Source organism: Desmodus rotundus, chromosome 3 (assembly GCF_022682495.2).
Source record: "Desmodus rotundus isolate HL8 chromosome 3, HLdesRot8A.1, whole genome shotgun sequence".
NCBI classification, from domain to species: Eukaryota; Metazoa; Chordata; class Mammalia; order Chiroptera; family Phyllostomidae; genus Desmodus; species Desmodus rotundus.
The window spans coordinates 9,943,201-9,962,615 of NC_071389.1; the positions used below are offsets into that span (position 1 = coordinate 9,943,201).

At 56.9% G+C, this 19,415-nt stretch overlaps 1 protein-coding gene across 14 annotated transcripts in view; it reads left to right on the forward strand.

Annotated features, from left to right (window-relative positions):
• ARHGEF10L (Rho guanine nucleotide exchange factor 10 like) overlaps positions 1-13,314 on the forward strand; it is a 152,708-nt gene extending 139,394 nt beyond the window's left edge. For all 14 annotated transcript variants that reach the window (XM_045190581.3, XM_053920416.2, XM_071220851.1 and 11 more), the window contains 3 exons: positions 3,879-4,053; positions 10,719-10,841; positions 11,981-13,314. In XM_045190581.3, coding sequence (XP_045046516.2) covers positions 3,879-4,053; positions 10,719-10,841; positions 11,981-12,525 — 843 coding nt within the window. In that variant the 3' untranslated portion in view covers positions 12,526-13,314. The remainder of the gene's footprint in view (positions 1-3,878; positions 4,054-10,718; positions 10,842-11,980) is intronic.
• The last annotated feature ends 6,101 nt before the right edge of the window (positions 13,315-19,415 follow it).

A 19,415-nucleotide genomic window follows, 5' to 3' on the forward strand; every position in this document is an offset into this window, starting at 1 on the left:
AGTCTGGATCTCCACCGCTGACTTCTCTTTTAATTAGATTCTGACAGCAGCACGCAGGGCTGGCAGGCTGCAAATTCAGGTGCAGCTTTCTGTGGTCCCAGGCCTCTCAGTTTCAGTGCGGTCTGGCTTTTTTGGAGGCAGAAACACTCCTTCTCTGCAGGAGCCTGGCAGGAATCTTGCTGCACACTTGTGATCACGCACCCGCCTTCCTGACGGTGTGTGCACGAGTGTGCGAGCTGCCTTTGGAAAAGTGTGGACGAAGCATGTTGGGCCCCCCTCCACCGTGCTCCCCATTTGCTCGTCCATCTGTTTGTGGAGGGCGGGCACTCTGGGAAGTCAGGCTGGGCCGCAGTGTCCCCTCTGTGATGGGGCTAGTGGTTCCTTGTCGGGCCTTGCCCAGCGAGGCCCCTCGGGAGGTGTCCTGTTTGAACCAGGTGGCCTGCCTGTGTGTGGGCCCTCAGCAAAGCTGTCTCTAGTGCAGGCCGGTTGAGGAAGATAACACCCCCCCCACTCCCACCAGGGTTTCCTTGAGGGACTAGCCTCTCAAGAAAAGAGAACTTTTTGGGGGGGGTGAAAAAAGGGGAAGGGATTAGGAAAAAACCCCTCAGACACAGAGGATACTATGGCAAATGCCAGAGGGGAAGGGGGTGGGGGACGTAAAAGGGGGTAAAGGGGGGTAAATGGTGATGGAAGGAGACTTGACTTGGGGTGGCGAACACACACTACAAAATACAGATGATGTTTTATAGAAACCTGTGTGATTTTATTAACCAGTGGCACCCCAATAAATTCAATGAAAAGGTAAAAAAAAAAGAGAGAGAACTGGGAGCCAGCACTGCCAGGGCTGTGGGCAGCAGATTTGGGGTAAAGGCCAGAAAAATGGAAATTCTGCCCCTCCCCCGGCACTGCATGGACCGGGCCTGGCCTTGTGGAGGCTGTGAGGCGTTCGGCCTCCCCCCAAATTCCAGAGGCTCCCTGGCTGAGCCTCCAGCACCTGAGCCTTCACTGTGGTGGGGGTGGGGTGCTGAGGAAAGAGGGACAGAGACCCCTCTCACCAGGAGCTCCTGGTCTGAGCCCCCAATCTGAGGGAGGAAACAGCTCCCTGCCCTGTGAGTATGCTCAGCCTGGATGTGAGACTCCCTCCTTGCCCCCGGGGAGCCCCCACTTTGATGGAGACCTGTGCCCCTGCCCAGGGTGGACTTCCTGTTTGAGAGGGAGCTACAGCTGCTGCTCTCGGGGTCCCCCCAGCACGAGGCGAGTGGCAGAGCCCTGTCTCCTCAGAGCAGGACACATTTCCTCCTCTCCCCGCCCTCCTCCGGGGTCCTTGGCTTTGCGGCTGCCCTTGCCCTCAGGCCACCCCCACCTGCCCTGGGCCGCGGAGCACAGCCATCAGGGACTGGCTTAGAAAAAGCAACTTCATTGGACATCTCAAAGTCTTGCCCTCCTGGGCCCTGCATTGGGATCAGGAATGAGCTTCGAGTTCATTGGTGTGGCTTCCTGTGGGGGATGCCCTACTGCCACCAGCTTCTTTATCTGTGTGGGAAACCTCTTGGTGACTTGGGTCAGGATGGACTTGGGACTGAGGATCTGGCTGGAGTGACTCTTCAGGGGGTCACGGCCACTTCTGTTCACTAAGCTCACGCGAGGGTCAGAACTCCAGCCTCCTGCCACACACAGCTAATGACTGAGCTTCTTTCAAAGGTGAACCCGATCATGTTGCTTACCCGCTCAGCCCCCTCCAGCACTTACACACAACCAAACTCTTGGCCGTGCGTTGCAAGGTGGCCTGGAGTGGCCTGGCCTCTGCCCACCTCTCCCACCTCTGTCTTACTGCTGTGCCCCCAATGCTGACAGCCGTTCAGTTTCTCAAACACGGCAAGCTCATTCCTGCCCCAGGGCCTTTGTACCTGCTGTGTGCTCTGCCTAGAATGCTCTTCCCTCCCCACCCCACTATCCCAGGGCCAATTTCTTCACATTTCTTATTGTCTCTGATTAAATGCTGCCTCCCAGAGAGACCTTCCCTGGCTAAGGTTGCTTAGCGGCCCCCAACGTGTTTTCTGGGCAGGGGTTATCATTGTTCAGAGTGATCTTTATCTGTTTATGCGTTTCAGTTGCCTCTGCCCTGGGAACACACACTTCATGAGAGCGGGCCCCTCGGAATCTCATGCATTACTGTCTTCCCAGCACCCAGACCTGTGCAGGCACAGAGCAGGAGCCCAGGCACCCCTGACGAATGAATGAGACCGTGCCAGGAACCGGGCCTGGGCCAAGCGTACGCTGACCCAGGTCCGCATAATCCTCGCGGCAACTTCCACTTACACACGGGGAACTGAGGCCCAGGCCTGTGAAGTTACAGAGGAAATGAGATCTGATAGCAGGTCCCATATCAAATACTGTCCTGTCCAACTTTGTCCTGCAGCTTTGGGCTGCTGTGCTCTTTACAGACACAATGGTGACGACAGGAAAGGGGAAGGGACACTCACCAGGCACTGCCCCTGGACTGGCCCTCAGCGGTCAGGGTCTTCCTCCCCCACACTTCCCCCCCCCACCATTGTTTTGCACTTACTGCTACAACATTCACATTTTCCCGTGTTCTTCCCACAGTCTCTGCCTATAAATGACTTTGAATGACTTGTAGCCCATTGAGCAGATACATCAGTGACCCGACTGTCCCCTGTGACTGAGCGTTTGGGTTGTTTCCAGTTCGCTGTGCAGGACTTGTTTACATCCGAGTAACAGCTCAGTGTCGCAGATGGGACCCCAGGGTCCATCCGTTCACTCTGCAAGCACGTGCTGCTGTGCTGAGCAGGGGGACGGAGGGGCCTGAGGCTCAGTGTCTATTGTCGGAGTTCTCGGTCCAGGGTGGAAGGTGCTGGGCCGAGCCACAGTGGTGTAGGTGGCACCTGGCGGGGCGGTGGAGGATGGCATGAAGAAGGAAGTCCAGTGCAAGGGTGGTTGCAGTGCCTTGTAGAAGAGGGACATCACCCCGAAGGGGAGTCTTCAGGAACTGAAAGGCTGTTCCCAGGAGGGCACGTAGCACGCAGGCCCTCCTGAGGCTGGAGGAGTGGTCACATGCTTCGTCCTGAGCATCCTTCTGGCACAGGCTTTGGTTGGCCTGCAGTGCGGGGAGCCTGCCAGGAGAGAGTGGAGGCACAGGTGGGCCTGGAATGCCGAATTAAAGAACTTGGACTTTGTTCTGCTGTGGATGGGAGTGCTGACTGTTTGCCTTCTCTCTTTAAAAAAAGACTTTCTTTTTTTTTTTAAGACCAAAATTATATATACACCTACTTAAAAAATCAAATAGCATAGACTGGTTCCTCCCCAGTCCCGCTTCCTGGGAAAAAACACTTTCCACCTGCTTCTGGTTTTAATTCACTGGCACTTTCGTCAGGACTCTAACGAGCCTGCTCGCTGGCTCCTGATTTATCAATTTCGGACGTTCTGGGTTGTCTCCCCGCTGTGAAAGAGGAGGGTTTGGCTCCCCTTCCTTCCCAACAGCTACGTTGGTTGCCTTCATACTTCATGTAACGCATAGGTGGCTACTTCCTCCCCTGACTTCTGGCTCCGTCTCTCCCTCGTGTCACGGAGGCGTGCTAGAGCCCGGTCCTGTCGGCTCCCAAGAGCCGAGAGTGCGTGAATCTCTCTGTGCTCCTTGTTCAGTGCTGTCATGCGGGTGACTTGAGATCAGCCCGTTAGAAGTATTTACACCACAGGAATTGGCAGGCGCCACGCACCAGGACGCCCCTGCCCGTTAAACAATTATCGACACACACTCCTGGGCTTCTGAGGTTTCCTTCTAGCCTCGACTGGTTCCGGTGTGGCCCCCAGCGGCTTGGCAGGCCTGGCCCGGCACCAACACCCCCCACTCTGTGTTGCAGCAAAACTTTGAGGCGCACCAGGAGGAGGCCGTGAGCGTGACGCACATGGTGAAGGCGGGCAGCGGCGTCTGGATGGCCTTCTCCTCCGGCTCCTCCATCCGCCTCTTCCACACGGAGACGCTGGAGCACCTGCAGGAGATCAACATCGCCACCAGGACCACCTCCCTCCTGCCAGGTGAGGCAGCTGCGGGGGTCGTTGTCCTGGCTGTCCTGGGCCTGTGGAGGGAGGGAGGGAGCCGGCATTTGTGGAGCACTTGCCACAGCCGGGCGGAGGTGCGTCCTGTCCCGCCATGTCCTTAACCCTGGTGGCAGCCTTGGGTCGGCCTTGAAAACTGGGCCTCCAAGCGGAAAGCAGCAGGTTTAGAACTCAAACCCAGGCCTGTCATTTTAAAGCCCTTCGTGCTGCCCCGCTCACCCTGCAGCACAGTGGGCGTGGGCTCGCCAGAAGTGAGGCGGGCTCAGCAGGCTTTCCCCAGTCACGCAGCGGATAAAAAGCCACTCTGGGTGGGAACCCAGGCCCGTCTCCACCTGCCACTCCTCAGGATGACGAAAAAAACAGTTCTGCCTTATGGCCTTCAGGATGAGGTGAAGGGAAAGAGAGAAGGCCAAGCAAGGGGCTCTTACTTAGAGGTTTTTCTAAGAAAGACAACTGTCCCTTTTAGGTCATTGGCTGGGATTTGGAGGTGCAGGGAGGTCCAATGGCTTGAATAGCTTCCCCTTGGGGCCCGTGCTCCCTCCTGCATAGCTGTTTGTGAGACGTGGTAGAGAGGATTAGGTCGGAGCTCACCTAACACCCCACCCCTGCCCTGTACCTGTCTGAGGCCTCAGTGGAGTTGGCCCCAGGTATCACCCTTCCCGTCTGCTGCCTATGCTGCTGCCCAGACCCCTGCAGGATGTGCTGGGGGAGCCCAGGCGGACACTTGCTCAGGGCCCACTCCTCCCCCAGCTGGCCTTAGAGCAGTCCACGGAGCCAGCAGGCATCAGCTTGCCTTGCCTCCCTGCTTGGCCCAGCTTCCACCAGACAGACAGATTGACCCACGGCTGGTCTGGGAGGGCAGAGAAGCTCTGTCTTGTGTAGGCACTGCAGGCTGGGCTGGTGTTAGCAGCTGGGAGAGCTGAAGGATCCCAGAGGGCGGGGGACACAGAGCTGGTGTGGTGGGCTGTGGGCCGAGCCAGGGGACTGGCCTCCCTGGGTTGTGTGGCTGGGTCAAGGGCAGGCACACTAGCCAGCACTTCAGGGGCCGTGGGGCCTCTGTCTTACCCCAGAGGCCTGGTCCCTAACTCCAGATAGGGCGCCTGGAAATCACCCTGGCTCCTGCTTCCTCCTGGCTGGTCACGACTGTCCTGGAGTCTGGGCTTGTGGCCACAGGGTCGGGTGGTTACTAACAACAAGGTCAACAACAAGGTCAACAACAAGTGGCGATGCTATAGGATACCTACTGCTCTGCTGGGAGCTCCATGGGGAGCTGGGTCCCAGGTGCTTTGCCTACAGGATCTCATTTCACCTTAACCCCACGAGGTGGGGGCTGGCCCCGTTGTGCAGGTGCAGGCACTGAGGTTTGTTTGGCGGGGTCAGGAGGCTGGTCTGCGGCCATGCAGCCAACCCGAGGCTGGACTGGGAGTCACAGAAGGTCAGACTCACTTCAGAGTCCCACTGTGAGTCATGGGGGGAGAGAGGACTTCACAGGTGGCCAGAGTCCTGGCTGGACCACTGCTGGGTCTTGGGCAGGTCTGTTTGCCTCCCGGAGCCTCTGGTCCCTCTGTGGGACCGGAAGCGGTCCTGGCTCTGGGTAAATGCCACCAGGCGTGGGAAGACACCTTGCCCAGGTGTTGGGTGTGGTAGGTATACCAGGAGAAGAAATACCTCCCTAACATGTCCCCTGGGGAGTGGCAGGGGCCTATGGAACTTGTGTTATGGGTCTTTTCTTGCTTTCTTTTTCTTGTTGCAGCTTTAGTTTTATTGTATTTCATAGGATTTAGCCATTATACAAAGTAAATCCATTTTAACTACGACAAATGTGTCTCTACATCACAAAAATAGTCCCATGTTCATGCTGATAGCTAAATTATTCCAAGTTAGTGGGACCAGGAAAAACATGGGGAATCTCATGGGCCTTTCTGGTCCCTGTCTCATCTGTGGGGGGTGGGGAGGGAGAGGAAGGATCACGGCTGTCCGGCGTCCAGTGACCGGATTTGCGGACAGATCCAGCCGCAGGTGGAGAAACGGCAGCCCCACTGGCCCAGCTCTGACTCGCTGCGTGTGTTCCGCACGTGTCTTCACGCCCACTGACTGCCTGGTTCTGTGCAGCTCCCCTGTCAAAGGAAAGAGTGTTCATCAGCGGGACGAGTGTTTCTGAGCCAGACAAACTGAGGCCCAGGAGGTTGGATGGCCTGGGGTCTCACCACCGTCGAGGCTGGAGCCAGGAGGTGAACCGTAGCTCTTCACACATGTGCCGTGCAGCATCCCCCTTCCTGGGCCTCAGTTTCCCCCTCCCCACAAAAAGGGGCCGAGGTCTGAGTCAGAGCTTGGCTGGGCCGTGTAGGGCAGACCAGGATCTGGAAGGGGCAGCCCCGCTGGGGGCCTGGCTGTGCCGCTGTCTAGCCCTGTGACTGGGAGCGAGTGGGGGACCTGCCTCTCAGGGAGGTGTGGGCCTGAGGCGGAGCTGTCCCTGGCTTGAGTAGGTCTCAGGCCCCGATGGTGCTGAGCACCGCCATCGTCTCCATCACGTCTTCTTGGCCATCCCCGCCCCTCATCACACTGACCACTGTCAGCCCTGCATCTCCGGAGGGGCTCCTTGCTCAGCCCCTACCCTCCGAGTGTGCCTGTCCCACCTCGTCTCCTACATCAGCGCAGACAGAAGCTACCCCCTCTGCTTGCCGGAGCTCTTTGGGGCTGGCCCTGGGCGCGTCTAGGGCAGAGGCCGAGGTTCTGAGTGCAGGGCTTCCCAAAGGTCCCCGGGAGTTACCACCCCAGGCCTGACTGTTCCTAGTCGGCAACACCAGGGAGCTAGGGTCCCCCAAACCCGAGGGGAGCTGGGCCGGAGCTAGCCTCAGGCGGAGGGCGGCTTCAAATCCACCCTACCATGTGCCTCAGCCGAAGAACAGCAGAGCAGGGCCCTTAAATTCTTTATTAGAAATATTTTAAAAAGGCTGTTAAGTATTTTTCTTCCCCCACACCAGCAAATGAAATAATTGCATAATTAGTAATAAATTTGTTCTTCCTTTAAATGTGGGGTCTTTTTTTAAGGGAACGTTAAAAATTTATCACACTTCCTTCCCCCGACCCCTGTCTCCCGCTCATGTACCCCGGCTGGTATTAATGCGTTTTGGAGCCTAAACTCCCTCCTCCTCTTAACTAGACAGGTCATTAATAAAATGTTCGCCGAGAGCCTGAGCTTCTTAAAGTTGTATGTCTCCAGACGGATGGCTTGGGTGAGTTGAACACTGCCGCATTAAGTCTCTGTGATAAAATATTTATCCACCATTAGAATTTTTTTTTCCTCTCGGACTGTTTGTGAAGTGCCTCGCTCCATTCCTCCAAGCGGAGCGGGGAGGAGGACGGGCCCGGGAATGCGGCCTGATGATGAAGTCATTTCTCAGTTCCAGCCTCTCTTCTGGTTTTCTGCTGCCTTCCTTTCACTTGCAGGGTTTCGCCCGTCTGGCAGTGGAGGGGCGGGGGGCGCGAGGATTGCAGGGGCATCAGGAAGTGGTCTCCTCCTGGTCTCCAGGGCCCCTGGGGCTCTGCAAAAGGGGGTGAGGCACTAGAGATGAAATATTTGCTACTGTTCCCTCCCTTGGCTGTATTGTTTTTGTGGGTTTATGGCTCTGGTGGAGCTGGTCTTAAGACATTAGAGTCTAGGTCCTTTTAATAATTACAGCTGTTACCCTAATAGCCTCCATTTATTGATTGTATACGAGCGCTAAGAGCTGGGTTCAACTGCGTATGTATATGTTATGTCTTATATATACTGTATATATTCTAATAATCATAAAACTGAGCAAGGTAGATTTGTAATATTCATTGATCAATGCAAGTGACTTATTAATTCAAACAGTTAGTAAGTGACATCAACACCCATGTCCTTTTTCACTCTCTGCATTCGCTCACTCGCTCGTTGTCCACAGATCCTTTCTGAGTGTCTGCCGTGGGCCAGGGAGCCGGGGCATTGGCTTTGAGCACATGGATGAGTCCCCGCCCTCACGAAGCTTCCATCTGACGGCCAACAGTCGTTAAGCACAGGGAAGGAGGGAGCAGTTGTAGAGCTTGGACAGGGCTGGGAAGGGAGACGGGAGACGAGAGGAAGCTCGCGGCCCCAGCCGCTTGCTGTGGTTTTCTGAGGGTCCGGGAGGACCACTGGGCGCCCAGAGGTGTCCTAGTAGTGGGGAGCCTGCACCGTCCGCCGTGCCGCAGGTGTGTGGCAGAGTCCCGGCTCCACAACCCGCCGCTGCCACTGCTTGTGAAATAGACTGTTTCTGAGTGACGAACCGTCTTTTTTTCCAGTGTGGTTTGCTTTTCTCCATGGAATTCAACACTATGAATATGGCTTTCTGAGTCTGAGTCCTATCTCCAGACTCATACACCCCACTGCCCGCTGACTGCTCCACATGGCTGTCTGCTGTGCCTCTCACACAACACACCTGGTAGAGAACTTGGCTTTCCACCCCAAGCCTGCGCCTCTTGCGTCTCAGTCGATGGCACTGCCACGTCCCCAGTTGCTGGAGACAAAACCCTCGGAGTCGTCCTTGATTCCTCTCCTTTTCTTTCCTCCTGCTCTAGTCTGCAACAGGTCTGTTACTCTCTTTCAAAACAGACCTCGAATCTGCTGACTTCTTGCTTTCCCCTTGCTACCACTGCGTCCTGGCTGCTACCACCTCATCCCCTCCCCTCCCCTCCGCCCCCTCCCCCATCTTGCTGCTAAAATGCTCCTCTAAAACGAGTCTCTCATTCACCGGCTTAGACCTTCTGGTAGCTTCTCGTCACGCTCAGAATGAACAGTCACAGTCCTTACCCTGACCCGTTTGCCCTCCTGGCCTCCCTCCGGTCACCTTGAGCTTACCCTCGTTCCCCAGGCTGCACTGGCTTTGGTCTGCTCCACTGACCCGCTGAGCTCATTCCTGTCACAGGGCCTTTGCGCGTGCTCTCTCCTGGGCTTTTGCTCAGTTCTCAGTGTGGTTGCCTCCTCTTTGTCCTCCTGGAAGCGGACTGAGGCTCTGCAGGGGAGGCCCTCACACCTACACGTGTGGCCCTGAAGCCATCTATACAAGAGCGGAGAGGCAACAGGAGCACCGGGCTGTAATAAGCAGAGGCCTGAGCACAGCTCCCCACACTGCACTCACCAGCTGGGAGGACTCTTTGGGCCTTAACATCCTCCTCTGGAAAATGGATGTGACATCTGTGTCCTGGATGCCTCTCTGTGGTTGCAGGGCTGGCGTCAGACCAGAGCAAGCACGGGGGCGCTGCGGACGCTCCAAAGCAGGATTTTTCTCAAAGTGCGGACCTGGACCGGTCGCATCGGTGCCACCTGGGAAGTTGCTAGAAGTGCAGGTTGGAGGCCTCACCCCTGGGGTTGGCCCCTGGTGGCGAGCCCTCCTGTGGTGCTGGTGCCGCCCAGGGTGGGGCCCACTGCTCTCAGCGTCATTCCACACATCACATGGTGGTGGTGTTGCTGAGGTAGTGGCAGGAGTTGGAATTTCCTTCGAGGGGAGAGTAAGCCCCTCTCAGCGGGGCAGAAGGATCCAGGCAAGAACCCTTCTCTGCAAAGGCAGGAGTCTGCTGCCGGCCTCTCCCTCGCGCCCCCTCTCACTGACCGGAATTGTTAGCCATGGAGCAGCAACGACAGAGGCAGACAGCACCCGCCTGTGCACACCACGTGCCGGTGCTGGCTTAAGTGATTGACACTCATCGACTCGTCTCATCCCCAGGGCAAGGCCACGAATGTCCCCGCTGTCTGCTCTGGCAAGCGAGGAAACCGTGGCACGGGGAGGGTTAGGGACTGGTGCTGGGTCACGTAGCCAGGAAGTGGTAGGTAGAGCTGGGTCTGAACGTGGCATCCGGGCCTGGAGCCCTGCTCTTGGCCAGTGCCGTGCAGCCCACGCTGTTCTTCCTCTCTGTAAAGGGCAGTGCGACCCTCCCTGACGTCGCGTTTTACTGCAACGGAGAGACAGCACCCAGGGGGAGCTGACAAGAGTAACCTGCATCGGCATCAAAACACGCTTGTCCCCCGCACTGAGTTGTCCCTTTCACCCTTGGGCTGGGGACTGCAGGGCATGCTGAGCCCTCCCTGGAGGAAGGGCCCACACGGGAAAATGTCAAGCCCTGGCTGGAAATTTAGGGGCTGTGACAGTTTGCCAATTTCCCCTGCTCCTTGCATCTACCCTGGCCCCTCCCCATGCATCCCGTCTGCACCAACAACCTCCCCACCCTCAAACCTGCACCGGCCCAGGCCTCCCTGGCCTTACTGCCCAGGTGGCTGGTTGTGACCCTGGTGTGGGCCGCCCAGGGTCTGCTCCTTGTGCCAGAGGACCTGGCGCCTATGTGCGGGAGCAGACAGGGGCCAGCACCGTGCCCTACGACATTGCCCCACTGCATCCTTGCAGCAGCCCCAAGTTACATGGGCGGAAACAGAGGCTGGGTGAGGGGAGCGCCCAGCTCGGGGATCTAGGGGCTGGTCCCCAGACCAGTCAGCCTCCCAAGCCCCAGGTGTGAACCGCACCCCATCCGGCTTCTTGCTTGTTGCAGGGACGAGCCTGAACTGTACCATTTCTTCAGAGTGTGGTGGCTCCTGGAGCCACGGCTGTCCCTGGGGCGGTGTGCTGCTCACACGGGCTTTCTCTCTGCAGGCCAGAAGCACCTGTGTGTCACCAGCCTCCTGATCTGCCAGGGTCTGCTCTGGGTGGGCACTGACCAGGGTGTCATCGTCCTGCTGCCTGTGCCTCGGCTGGAAGGCATCCCCAAGATCACAGGTGAGGTTCTGGGAACCAGTGGCATCCGGGCCCAGGAGTCAGCTGCAGGTGGAGGGGTTGGCGGTGGGGCAGTGGGATGGTGAATCAGGCCCAGATGTGTGTGTGTGTGTGTGTGTGTTGTGGGGGGGCATTTCCCACAGTCTCCCACCTTCTTTATGAGTCTCCATTTCCCAGCCCGGCCAATGGCACAGCAGTGCACATTGGCTGGATGGTTTGAGGAAAGTCTGAGACACCTGACTGATGGATGGTAGAGGCCCTGCCAGGCCCCTTCTGCTCCCCTCCCCCACAGCAGCTTCAAACTGTCCAGGCTCCAGAGACAGAAATACCTGCGGGCCCTTGGGGATGGGGGCTGTGTGCAAACATGTGTGCACGGAGGGGGGTGGGCCTGCTCCGACCTGTGCCACGGGGGCCCAGGCGAGCGAGGGCAGGGTTGGGAGGACCCCAGGGCCCTGTGAGTGATGACAAAGTGGCCGGAGAGCAGGCGTGAGTGGGGGGAGGAGCCTTGACAGTAGGCCAGTGCCCACCAGATCTTGCGCTCTCTGCTGAAGAAGTCTCTCTAGATTCTGAGATTTCCTGTTTTCCCCAGATAGGTTGTGTTGTTCTTCCCAGGCTGGGTCCTGGGGTTGCAGGGGTGTGCCAGGCAGAGCCCTGAAGTGAGACAGTCCGCTGAGGACAGCTGTAGTCCAGGGTGGCAGGTGCTAGGTGGGCGGTCTGGAGACCGCGGCTCAGAGGCAGGAGCGATCAGCTCTCCACGGGCGAATTCCAGAAGGGCGTGCTGGGGAGGAGCTGGAGCTGGGCTTCCCAGGATGAGTCCCAGAATCACGTGGGTGGCGAAGGTCCTCTTGGTGGAGACAATGGCTTGGGAAAGGCGGGGAGCTGCAGGCGCTTTCACCCTGAGCTTCCCCCGAGTGGTTGACGAGGCTACTCCTACCCTCTGCTGCACAGGAAGAGGCCCTGGAACGCGGGAGAGCCTGGCCCCAGACCTGTGGCTCTCTGGCAAGGTCCCCACATCGATTGCCGTTACCAAAAACAAGCAAACCAACCAACCCACAGCCGGAAAGTTCTCCCAGAGACACGTGTACATGCCTCACTTAAAGCGCTGGCCCTTTGGGCCCCTTCTCTTTTCCCCATTTCTGCAGGGAAAGGCATGGTCTCCCTCAACGGTCATTGTGGGCCTGTCACCTTCCTGGCTGTGGCTACCAGCATCTTGGCCCTCGACATCCTGCGGAGTGACCAGGAAGACGGCGAGGGCCCGAGGGCCGAGGAGGACAAGCCAGACGGGCAGGCTCCTGAGCCAGCACCCGCACCCCCCAGTCACGTGGGCCGAGAGCTGACCCGCAAGAAGGGCATTCTTCTGCAGTACCGCCTGCGCTCCACAGCCCACCTCCCGGGCCCACTGCTCTCTGTGCGGGAGCCTGTGCCTGCAGACAGCGCAGCCCTGGAGCACAGCGAGGAGGACGGCTCCATCTACGAGATGGCCGATGACCCCGACGTCTGGGTGCGCAGCCGGCCCTGCGTCCGCGATGCCCATCGCAAGGAGATCTGCTCCGTGGCCATCATCTCGGGCGGCCAGGGCTACCGGAACTTCGGCAGCGCCTCGGGTGTTGGTGTTGGTGGGAGGCCGGCCCCGTGCGGGGAGATGGACAGCACCCTCCTCATCTGGCAGGTGCCCTTGACGCTATAGCCCCCACCCAGGGGGCACAGCTGCAGCCACTCCGGGCTCTCGGGCTGTCGGCCTGCCTGGAGCCCTTAGGCCGTCCAGGGTCCCCCAGGGAGTGCCGATGGAATCGCCTTCCAGGGACCTGCACGGGACCACGAGGACGGCCCTGGATCTCTAGTAACTACCCCAGACGGACCGGTCTGGGTCTCTAGTAGCTATCTTGGCAGAGCAGAGAAAAACCTCTTCTTTTTTAGGAAAAAAAAAAAAATTAGAGTGTTTGGGGAAGGGGTCTAGGTTTGTGGAGAGGAAAGACTCCTCTGGAGGAAATGGCCTTTTAAAAAACAAAACACAAAACCTCACAACTGCCTGGCAAGCCCCGCGCCTCTTGCCTGCGGGGCTCAGAGGCAGCCACGCGCCCCTCCTGGAGGAGAGCGTGTGGGCCGGTGTGTGAATATATATAAATACGTATATATGGTGTATATTATCTGTGTATAAATAAAGTCTGTACATATTGGAGCTGTGGGAGATGCTGGAATAAAGGGCGAGGATAACGCAGCTCTTGGATGGAGGGGCTTTTTCTTGGCGAGATGTGATGGGTGGGACAGGGAGCGCCGCTGCCATCAACAGGGGTCACAGGGGTCGTTCTGAGGCAGGAGCGACACTGCCCTCAGCACGAAGGACTGAGGCCAGACACCAGGGGGCCCTGCGACAAGAACGGGCCCCTGCACTGGGCTGTGTGATGTGGTCGTCATTGCTCACAAATGGCTGTTTACTTTTTAAAATTAATGAATTAAAATTAAATTAAATGACAAATTCAGTTTCCCATTCCCATGAGCTGTATTCCCAGGGTGGCTTGAAGAGCCCCACAGGGTGAGGGCCACCGTATTGGGCAACATGGAGGTGACTGGTTCCTACAAAGCTCCCTTCTGCTCGACAAGGGGCTCTGGGGAGCTTGTTTTCTCAATATTTTTGGGACAAAATATTGAGCCCCCCAGCTCCAGAGTGATAAGAAAGCAGGCGGACTTGGCCTTGCCAACCCGGGAGAGCAGGAAGCTGAGGGCTTCACCGTGTGGAAGGTGGGGTCTGGGGCTGTTGCTATGGGCCACAGAGCGAGGCAGGGAGGAGGCTGAGGTCCCCGGGTCTGAGGGAGGGTGGGGTGAGTTCTGGGAGGTGGGAGCAGAGCCCAGGCTGTGGTGGGGATTGGCAGGTGGGGCTGCCCAGGGCCCTGGCTTTCCTCCTCTGGCTCAATCTCTATCCTTATATCTCTAGAGCTGCCTTCATGGAAATTAAAAAAAAAAACCCCAAAAAACAAAAAACCCAAACCCACCACCCAAAAGGGAAGTGTTTTCTCCACCTTCCCACTCATCCACCTCTCTGTCATCTGTCTGCGTGTCTGTCCACCCACCTATCCGTCTGTTCTCCTTCCCACACTCACAAATGGCAGCAGCACTGGGGTGCAGGGAGAAGGAAAGCAGGGCTCCGTGGAGATGGGGGGCAATCCTCTTAACTGGGCCCAGCTGCTAAGTTCAAAGCCGGTCTGGGAACCCAGTGAGAAGAGCCACCGTGGAGAGGACATTTCAGCTGGGTCCTACCTAACCACCTGGTAGGATCACACCCGCTGGTGGTCACTCATTCACATCTTTTGAAACCCCCTCGAACTTCTGCCAGACTCAGGCACTGTGTTCATTGCTGGGGCTTCAGAGGTGAGTCAGGCAGGGGGGTCATCCCTGCCCCCAGGAAGTGCATGGTTAGAGGGTAGGGCAGGCACAGGCATGGGCTTGGTGGAGGGGGAGGATATGCAGAGGAAGGGGGAGGGTGTCTCGGAGGGGGCGGCCTATGCAGAGGTGGGGTGAGTAGTGGTTGGCTTTATTGCCAGAAGGCCAATTGTCCAGTGTGGGTCCCCGGAGGGGGCAGGGAGCCGTGTATGGAGGGACCATGGCCATGGGCACGGACCAGCGATGTTCCGTTCCCGTGGAGCCCATCTGCTCTGGGCCTCAGTTTCCCATTTGATATCAAAGGGAGACTTACTTCCGTCCTGCCACCTCTCATGGGAGAGGAGTGTCCTACCCAAGTACAAGTGGGACGCAGAGCTGTGTGCTCAGGTTCATTACCAAATGCCCTGTCTGGGTGGGGCTCCCAGGGGGTGCCTTTTTCCTGTTCATCAGCTGCCAGTCAAGACTTTTCCTAGAACAAGGATGAGTGAGTAGGGGCCGCTTGGAACAACAAGCAAGTCCAGGACCCGGCAGGCCTGTGTGCAGGTCCAGCTCTATCAAACACTTGACATATGGCTCCCAGACTCGGTTTCCTCATCTCTAAAACAGGGACCACGACACCTTGTACAATTGCTATGGATGAGCTTCGGCCGCTGAACACGGGGGTGGATGTTAACAACACTGACCCTAGCAGTCTGATGCAGAGGCAGAGCCACCGACCTGGAGCATTCCCAGTCCCGTGGGGCAGAGGTCCTTGTTCTCAGGAGGCTCCCAGTCTGACGGAGGACTCATAGCCCCTCTTGCCTAGTTGGCTGTGGAAGCCGCTAGTCTGAGGGGGAGACATGGGTCTGTCCCTAACCACCCGAATCTGATGGGGGAGACCTAGTCTAACTCTAAGGGCCTTTCCAGTTTGATGGGGAAGATACATTTCTGCCTGGAGAAGACTGTAGTCTGATGGGGGAATCTCCAGCCAGATGGTGGAGACATCCGGGCTGAAGCGGGAGATGCATCCTTGGCCTCCGGGTGCTCCCAGTCTTACAGGGAGACAGGACCCTCACCGTGATGAGGCTTAATAATAAGACACTCAGCAGAAACTTTTTAACAATGCGGACCTAATTATAGCACCGCTGAACTGCCTAAGCTCCTCATTTGCACTTTCCCAGAACCGTCAAATAGCAAGAATGTGTAAATTGAGGAAAATTAATATAATTACCTGAGCTATTTCTTGTCATCTTTTCCTATCAACAGAAACCACAAACGTTTCCTGGTGAGAAGGCCGGTTGGGTGAACTCCCTGCTCGAGGCAGGCAGCTGGCTCCCTCTCTGCAGGGAGCAGGTTCTTACAGGTGTCCCAGGCTCGAGCTCTGGAAGCCAGCCTGCCTGACAGATGGGCTGATGGGCTGGGTTGTAGGGTGGAGAGGGCGCCTGAGCCTTGAGTCAGGAGACACGGGTTCGAGGTTTGGCACCGGCGTGAAGGTGATCCACAGGTGTGCGCACCTCTGTGAACCCAAGTCTTGTCCAATACTAGTCCCAAAGTGCTGAGGTCTTGTTGGGTCCAGGGACCGTGTCTAGTGACTTATGCCGCTGACTGCAATGAATTGTCACCACCACCCCTAGAGGAGGTTCTGTTATTATCCCTACCTCACAGATGAGGAAACTGAGGCTCAGGGAGGTGAAATCACTTGCCCAGTGTCACACAGCACAGAGGAAGACCCAGGCTGTGGGTTATAATCCTTTGCCGCATCCTTGGCCTGTTTCCTGGCCCTGCCCCCTCCACTCTGCCACCCAAGGACCCCGTGTGAGGACAGGTGCCCGAACGTCAATACAAACCACAGGATGTTTGCAAACCCTTAGCATTGGTCTCCTCTTCTAGAACATGGGGATATTAACAGCATTGACCACCTAGGAGGTTTTGAGGATGAAACGAGTTAATTTATGTTAAATACTCAGAGCAGGTCCTATAGTGAGCCCTCATTAACTTGATTATCGTCTCACACAGGATCCCTGCCTGGTGTCTGTACTCGAGATGCGCCCCGGCATGCCTCGAAGCCCCCAGCCCCTTCTTTAGAGCGGCAGAGCTCCGCTTCGGCCAGCTTGGAGAACCCAGCAGTTTGTGCAGGCACCTCTAACAGTTCTGCTGGCTTAGGGCCCACCCACAAATGGCGGCATCACTCACCAAGCATTTTGGGAAATAAGGGCAAAGTGCAATAAACACCATAGTGACAGAGAGACATCCCATCGTGGGCCGTTGCTTGGACCCAGAAAATAGATGGTGTAAGTTTGCAGAAAACAGGCTCGTGTTTGAGCAAATGATATTCCCGAGTAGGTTTCATTCATTCATGCATTCATTCATTATTCATTCATCCATTTATTCATTGTCCATTCATTGTTCATTCATTCATTATTCATTCACTCATTCATTCATTCATTTAGCAAGTGTCTGCTGCTGGTTGCTGTGTGCCAGGTTCAGGGTGGGACTCTGGGGCCAGGGCAGCAAATAAGTAGACACTGTCTCTGCCTTCCTGGAGCAGAGCCTCCAGCCTCACGGGCGACACAGGATCGAAAAGAGAAGGTTCATGAGGGCCCCACATGTAGGGAAGAGAACATCGGCTTGGGGGTTCTCACAGAACATCAGATGGGGGGTCTTCCCCTTGCCGGCCTCAGTTTCTGCAGCTGTAAGGTGGTATTGGAGGCTGCAGCCGGGGGTAAAGGACCCCATGCATGTAAAGTGATCAGCACAGGGCCTGCTCACTCAACATTAGTACTTTTTAGTAGTGATGGCGTTAATAAGGGGCCTGCCTGGCAGTGAGCACATGGCTCTAGGGGGGAGGCTGGGGAGCGCCCTCTTCCAGGGCCCCACCTGGAGGGAAGGGAGATCCGCCATGAAGCTGGACTCTCTTGGCAACCCAGAGCTGTGGGCTCCTGGTTCCAGGGACTGGGGGGCTGTGGCCCAGCGAGGCTGGGGATCCCCAGCTCCATTCCAGAAGGCCTGAGTTCTTGTCAGCCTGAACCTAATTCTGACAGACAGACATGATCTTTTCCCCCTGTTATTTTTGCTGAATTAGGTGACCAGGCCTTTTTCTTTGGCAAATCCAGGGGCATGCATTTTCATGCTGTTTTGCATAAATCAGGAACCCATTTGCATCCATTTGCATGTTTCACTGGATGTGAGGTTTAAGAGGCTCAAACTTAATGTGTGTGTGAAGTGAAGTAAGTGTATTGAGTTCACCCCCTCCCAGCTGGCCTGACCTCACAGTGGGGATGAAGGGGTTTGGAGGGGCCGGAGGTCTCCATGGGATGGTTAGATCAGGGAAGGACTCGGGACCAACTCTCCTTAGTGTTGCTCAGGACTGACGGGGAGGAGAGCTTTGGGCAGCTGGCTACAAAGAAGCAAAAGAAACAGATGAAACCACAGGGCAGGGTGTCCTCGATGGTCTATCACAGACTTTGGGACAGGTATGGACAGGAGGAGTGGCGGTGACCCTTCCAATGGTCCTCATGTTCCAGCATCTGCTACGTGCCCTTGATAGTCCATTTTCTCCTGGGAGCCTTACAAGGTGGGTTATTAACTGCACTTCAGAGATGAGGAAACTGAGGTGCAGAGAGCCGCAGTAACCCATCCAAGGCCTTGTGGCTGGTCTTGGGGGGCCCTGGACTCAAACACATGCCAGTTTGGGCCCAGACCTTTCTGCCTGAATCAGGGAGAGAAGAACCCCAACCTTTGGCAACCCTTGGAGTCCCTGAGCGCCTCGTGCCCAGGGGAAGGCCCTCTCTTCTTTTCCTGTGTTTTGCATGGCTACCTCATGAAGAAGGAACCCACGCCTCCAGAATGGCCTAGTCTCCATGACGACAAATACACAGCCCAGTGGCGGGCCAGCCCCAGGGAGGCGTTGGGGGGTGGCTTCCTTGGGGAAGGAACCCTGGCACAAGCCTGGCACTGAGCTGGGCCTCTGTGAGTGCTTCTTGAGCTAACTCATAGACGGATGGGCATCAGGGGGCCCAGCCCTCCCTGGGTGGAGATTCTTGGTCACCTCCCCTCATTGGGAAGTGGTGTTCATTTCCATTCTTTTGCCTCAGAGTTGGTCTTGAAACTACTTTGACAAGAAATATGACTGAAGTGACATGTGCCAGTTCTGGGCCTGGTAGCTTCTGCTTTTATGCTTTTGGGAGCTCTGAGTTGCCACATGAGAAGTCCAGCCCCCCTGATGGAGGGATGACAGGGGTGGAGGCATGGAGACAGAGAGGACCTGGGACAGAGCCTTAGCCGCGGGCACACATGCACCCATTCCCTTGGACACAGCTGCCTGCTCAAGTCCCCAGAGGGCTACAGATCCAGAAGATGTCACATCCAGCAGGAGAACTGCCTGACTGAACCCGGTTACCCCGCAGAATCGTGAGACAGGCTAAGTCTGGGGTGGTTTGTGGCCTTTAACCCCATGCCTCCTCCTCTTCCAGCAGTAAAAGTACCCTCTGCGATGCCCCCTCACGGGCTTACCCAATGGGGGTGCCAATCAGAATAGTGATTAGCCCAGAGATGGCCATGTGACCAAGGTGAACCAGTCAGGGCTCTTCCCTGGGCTCTGTATACTGACACTGGGTGAAAGAAGCTGGGTGGCTAAACGGAAGGATGCAAACCTGGAAGCTGTCTGTGGTCACGTTCCCCACCCTGTCCCTGTGCCAGCTTGGTATGGAGCCATCCCAGCCACAGTGGCAGAGATGGAGGCCAAGGCAGGGACAGAAGAGGTGGCTCGGTGACCCCTTTGGGTTCTTGGAGTCTCTGGGCCAGCTCTCCCTCTGGATTTCCCAGTTTCATGAGTCAGTAAATGCCCCCCACCCCCCCTAAGCTGGTTGAGTTGATTTCTGTCACTTGAACGGATGGGGCACACATCTTCCTGACTCCATGTCTGTATCATATCAAACTTGGAAATAGCAGGGGCTGCGCTGTTCTGTCTCCGAGGCTCGGCTCTCCGGGGAAAGGAGAGCTACACTGGCGCTGTCTGAGGCCCCTCGGGGAGCCTTCCCCTGTTCTCCCACCGAACCTCACCCCCGCTTTCAAAGGCTGTGGCTCCAGGCCCTTTTGCAGGGAGGGAGCCGGTCCGAGGCCGACTGGCACAGCCACCCATCCCCTCTCAGTGAGGCAGCTCTGCTCTGGGGCAGAGCGGGAGGAGACTGGGCAGGGCAGGACGGGGAGGCAAGGGAATCC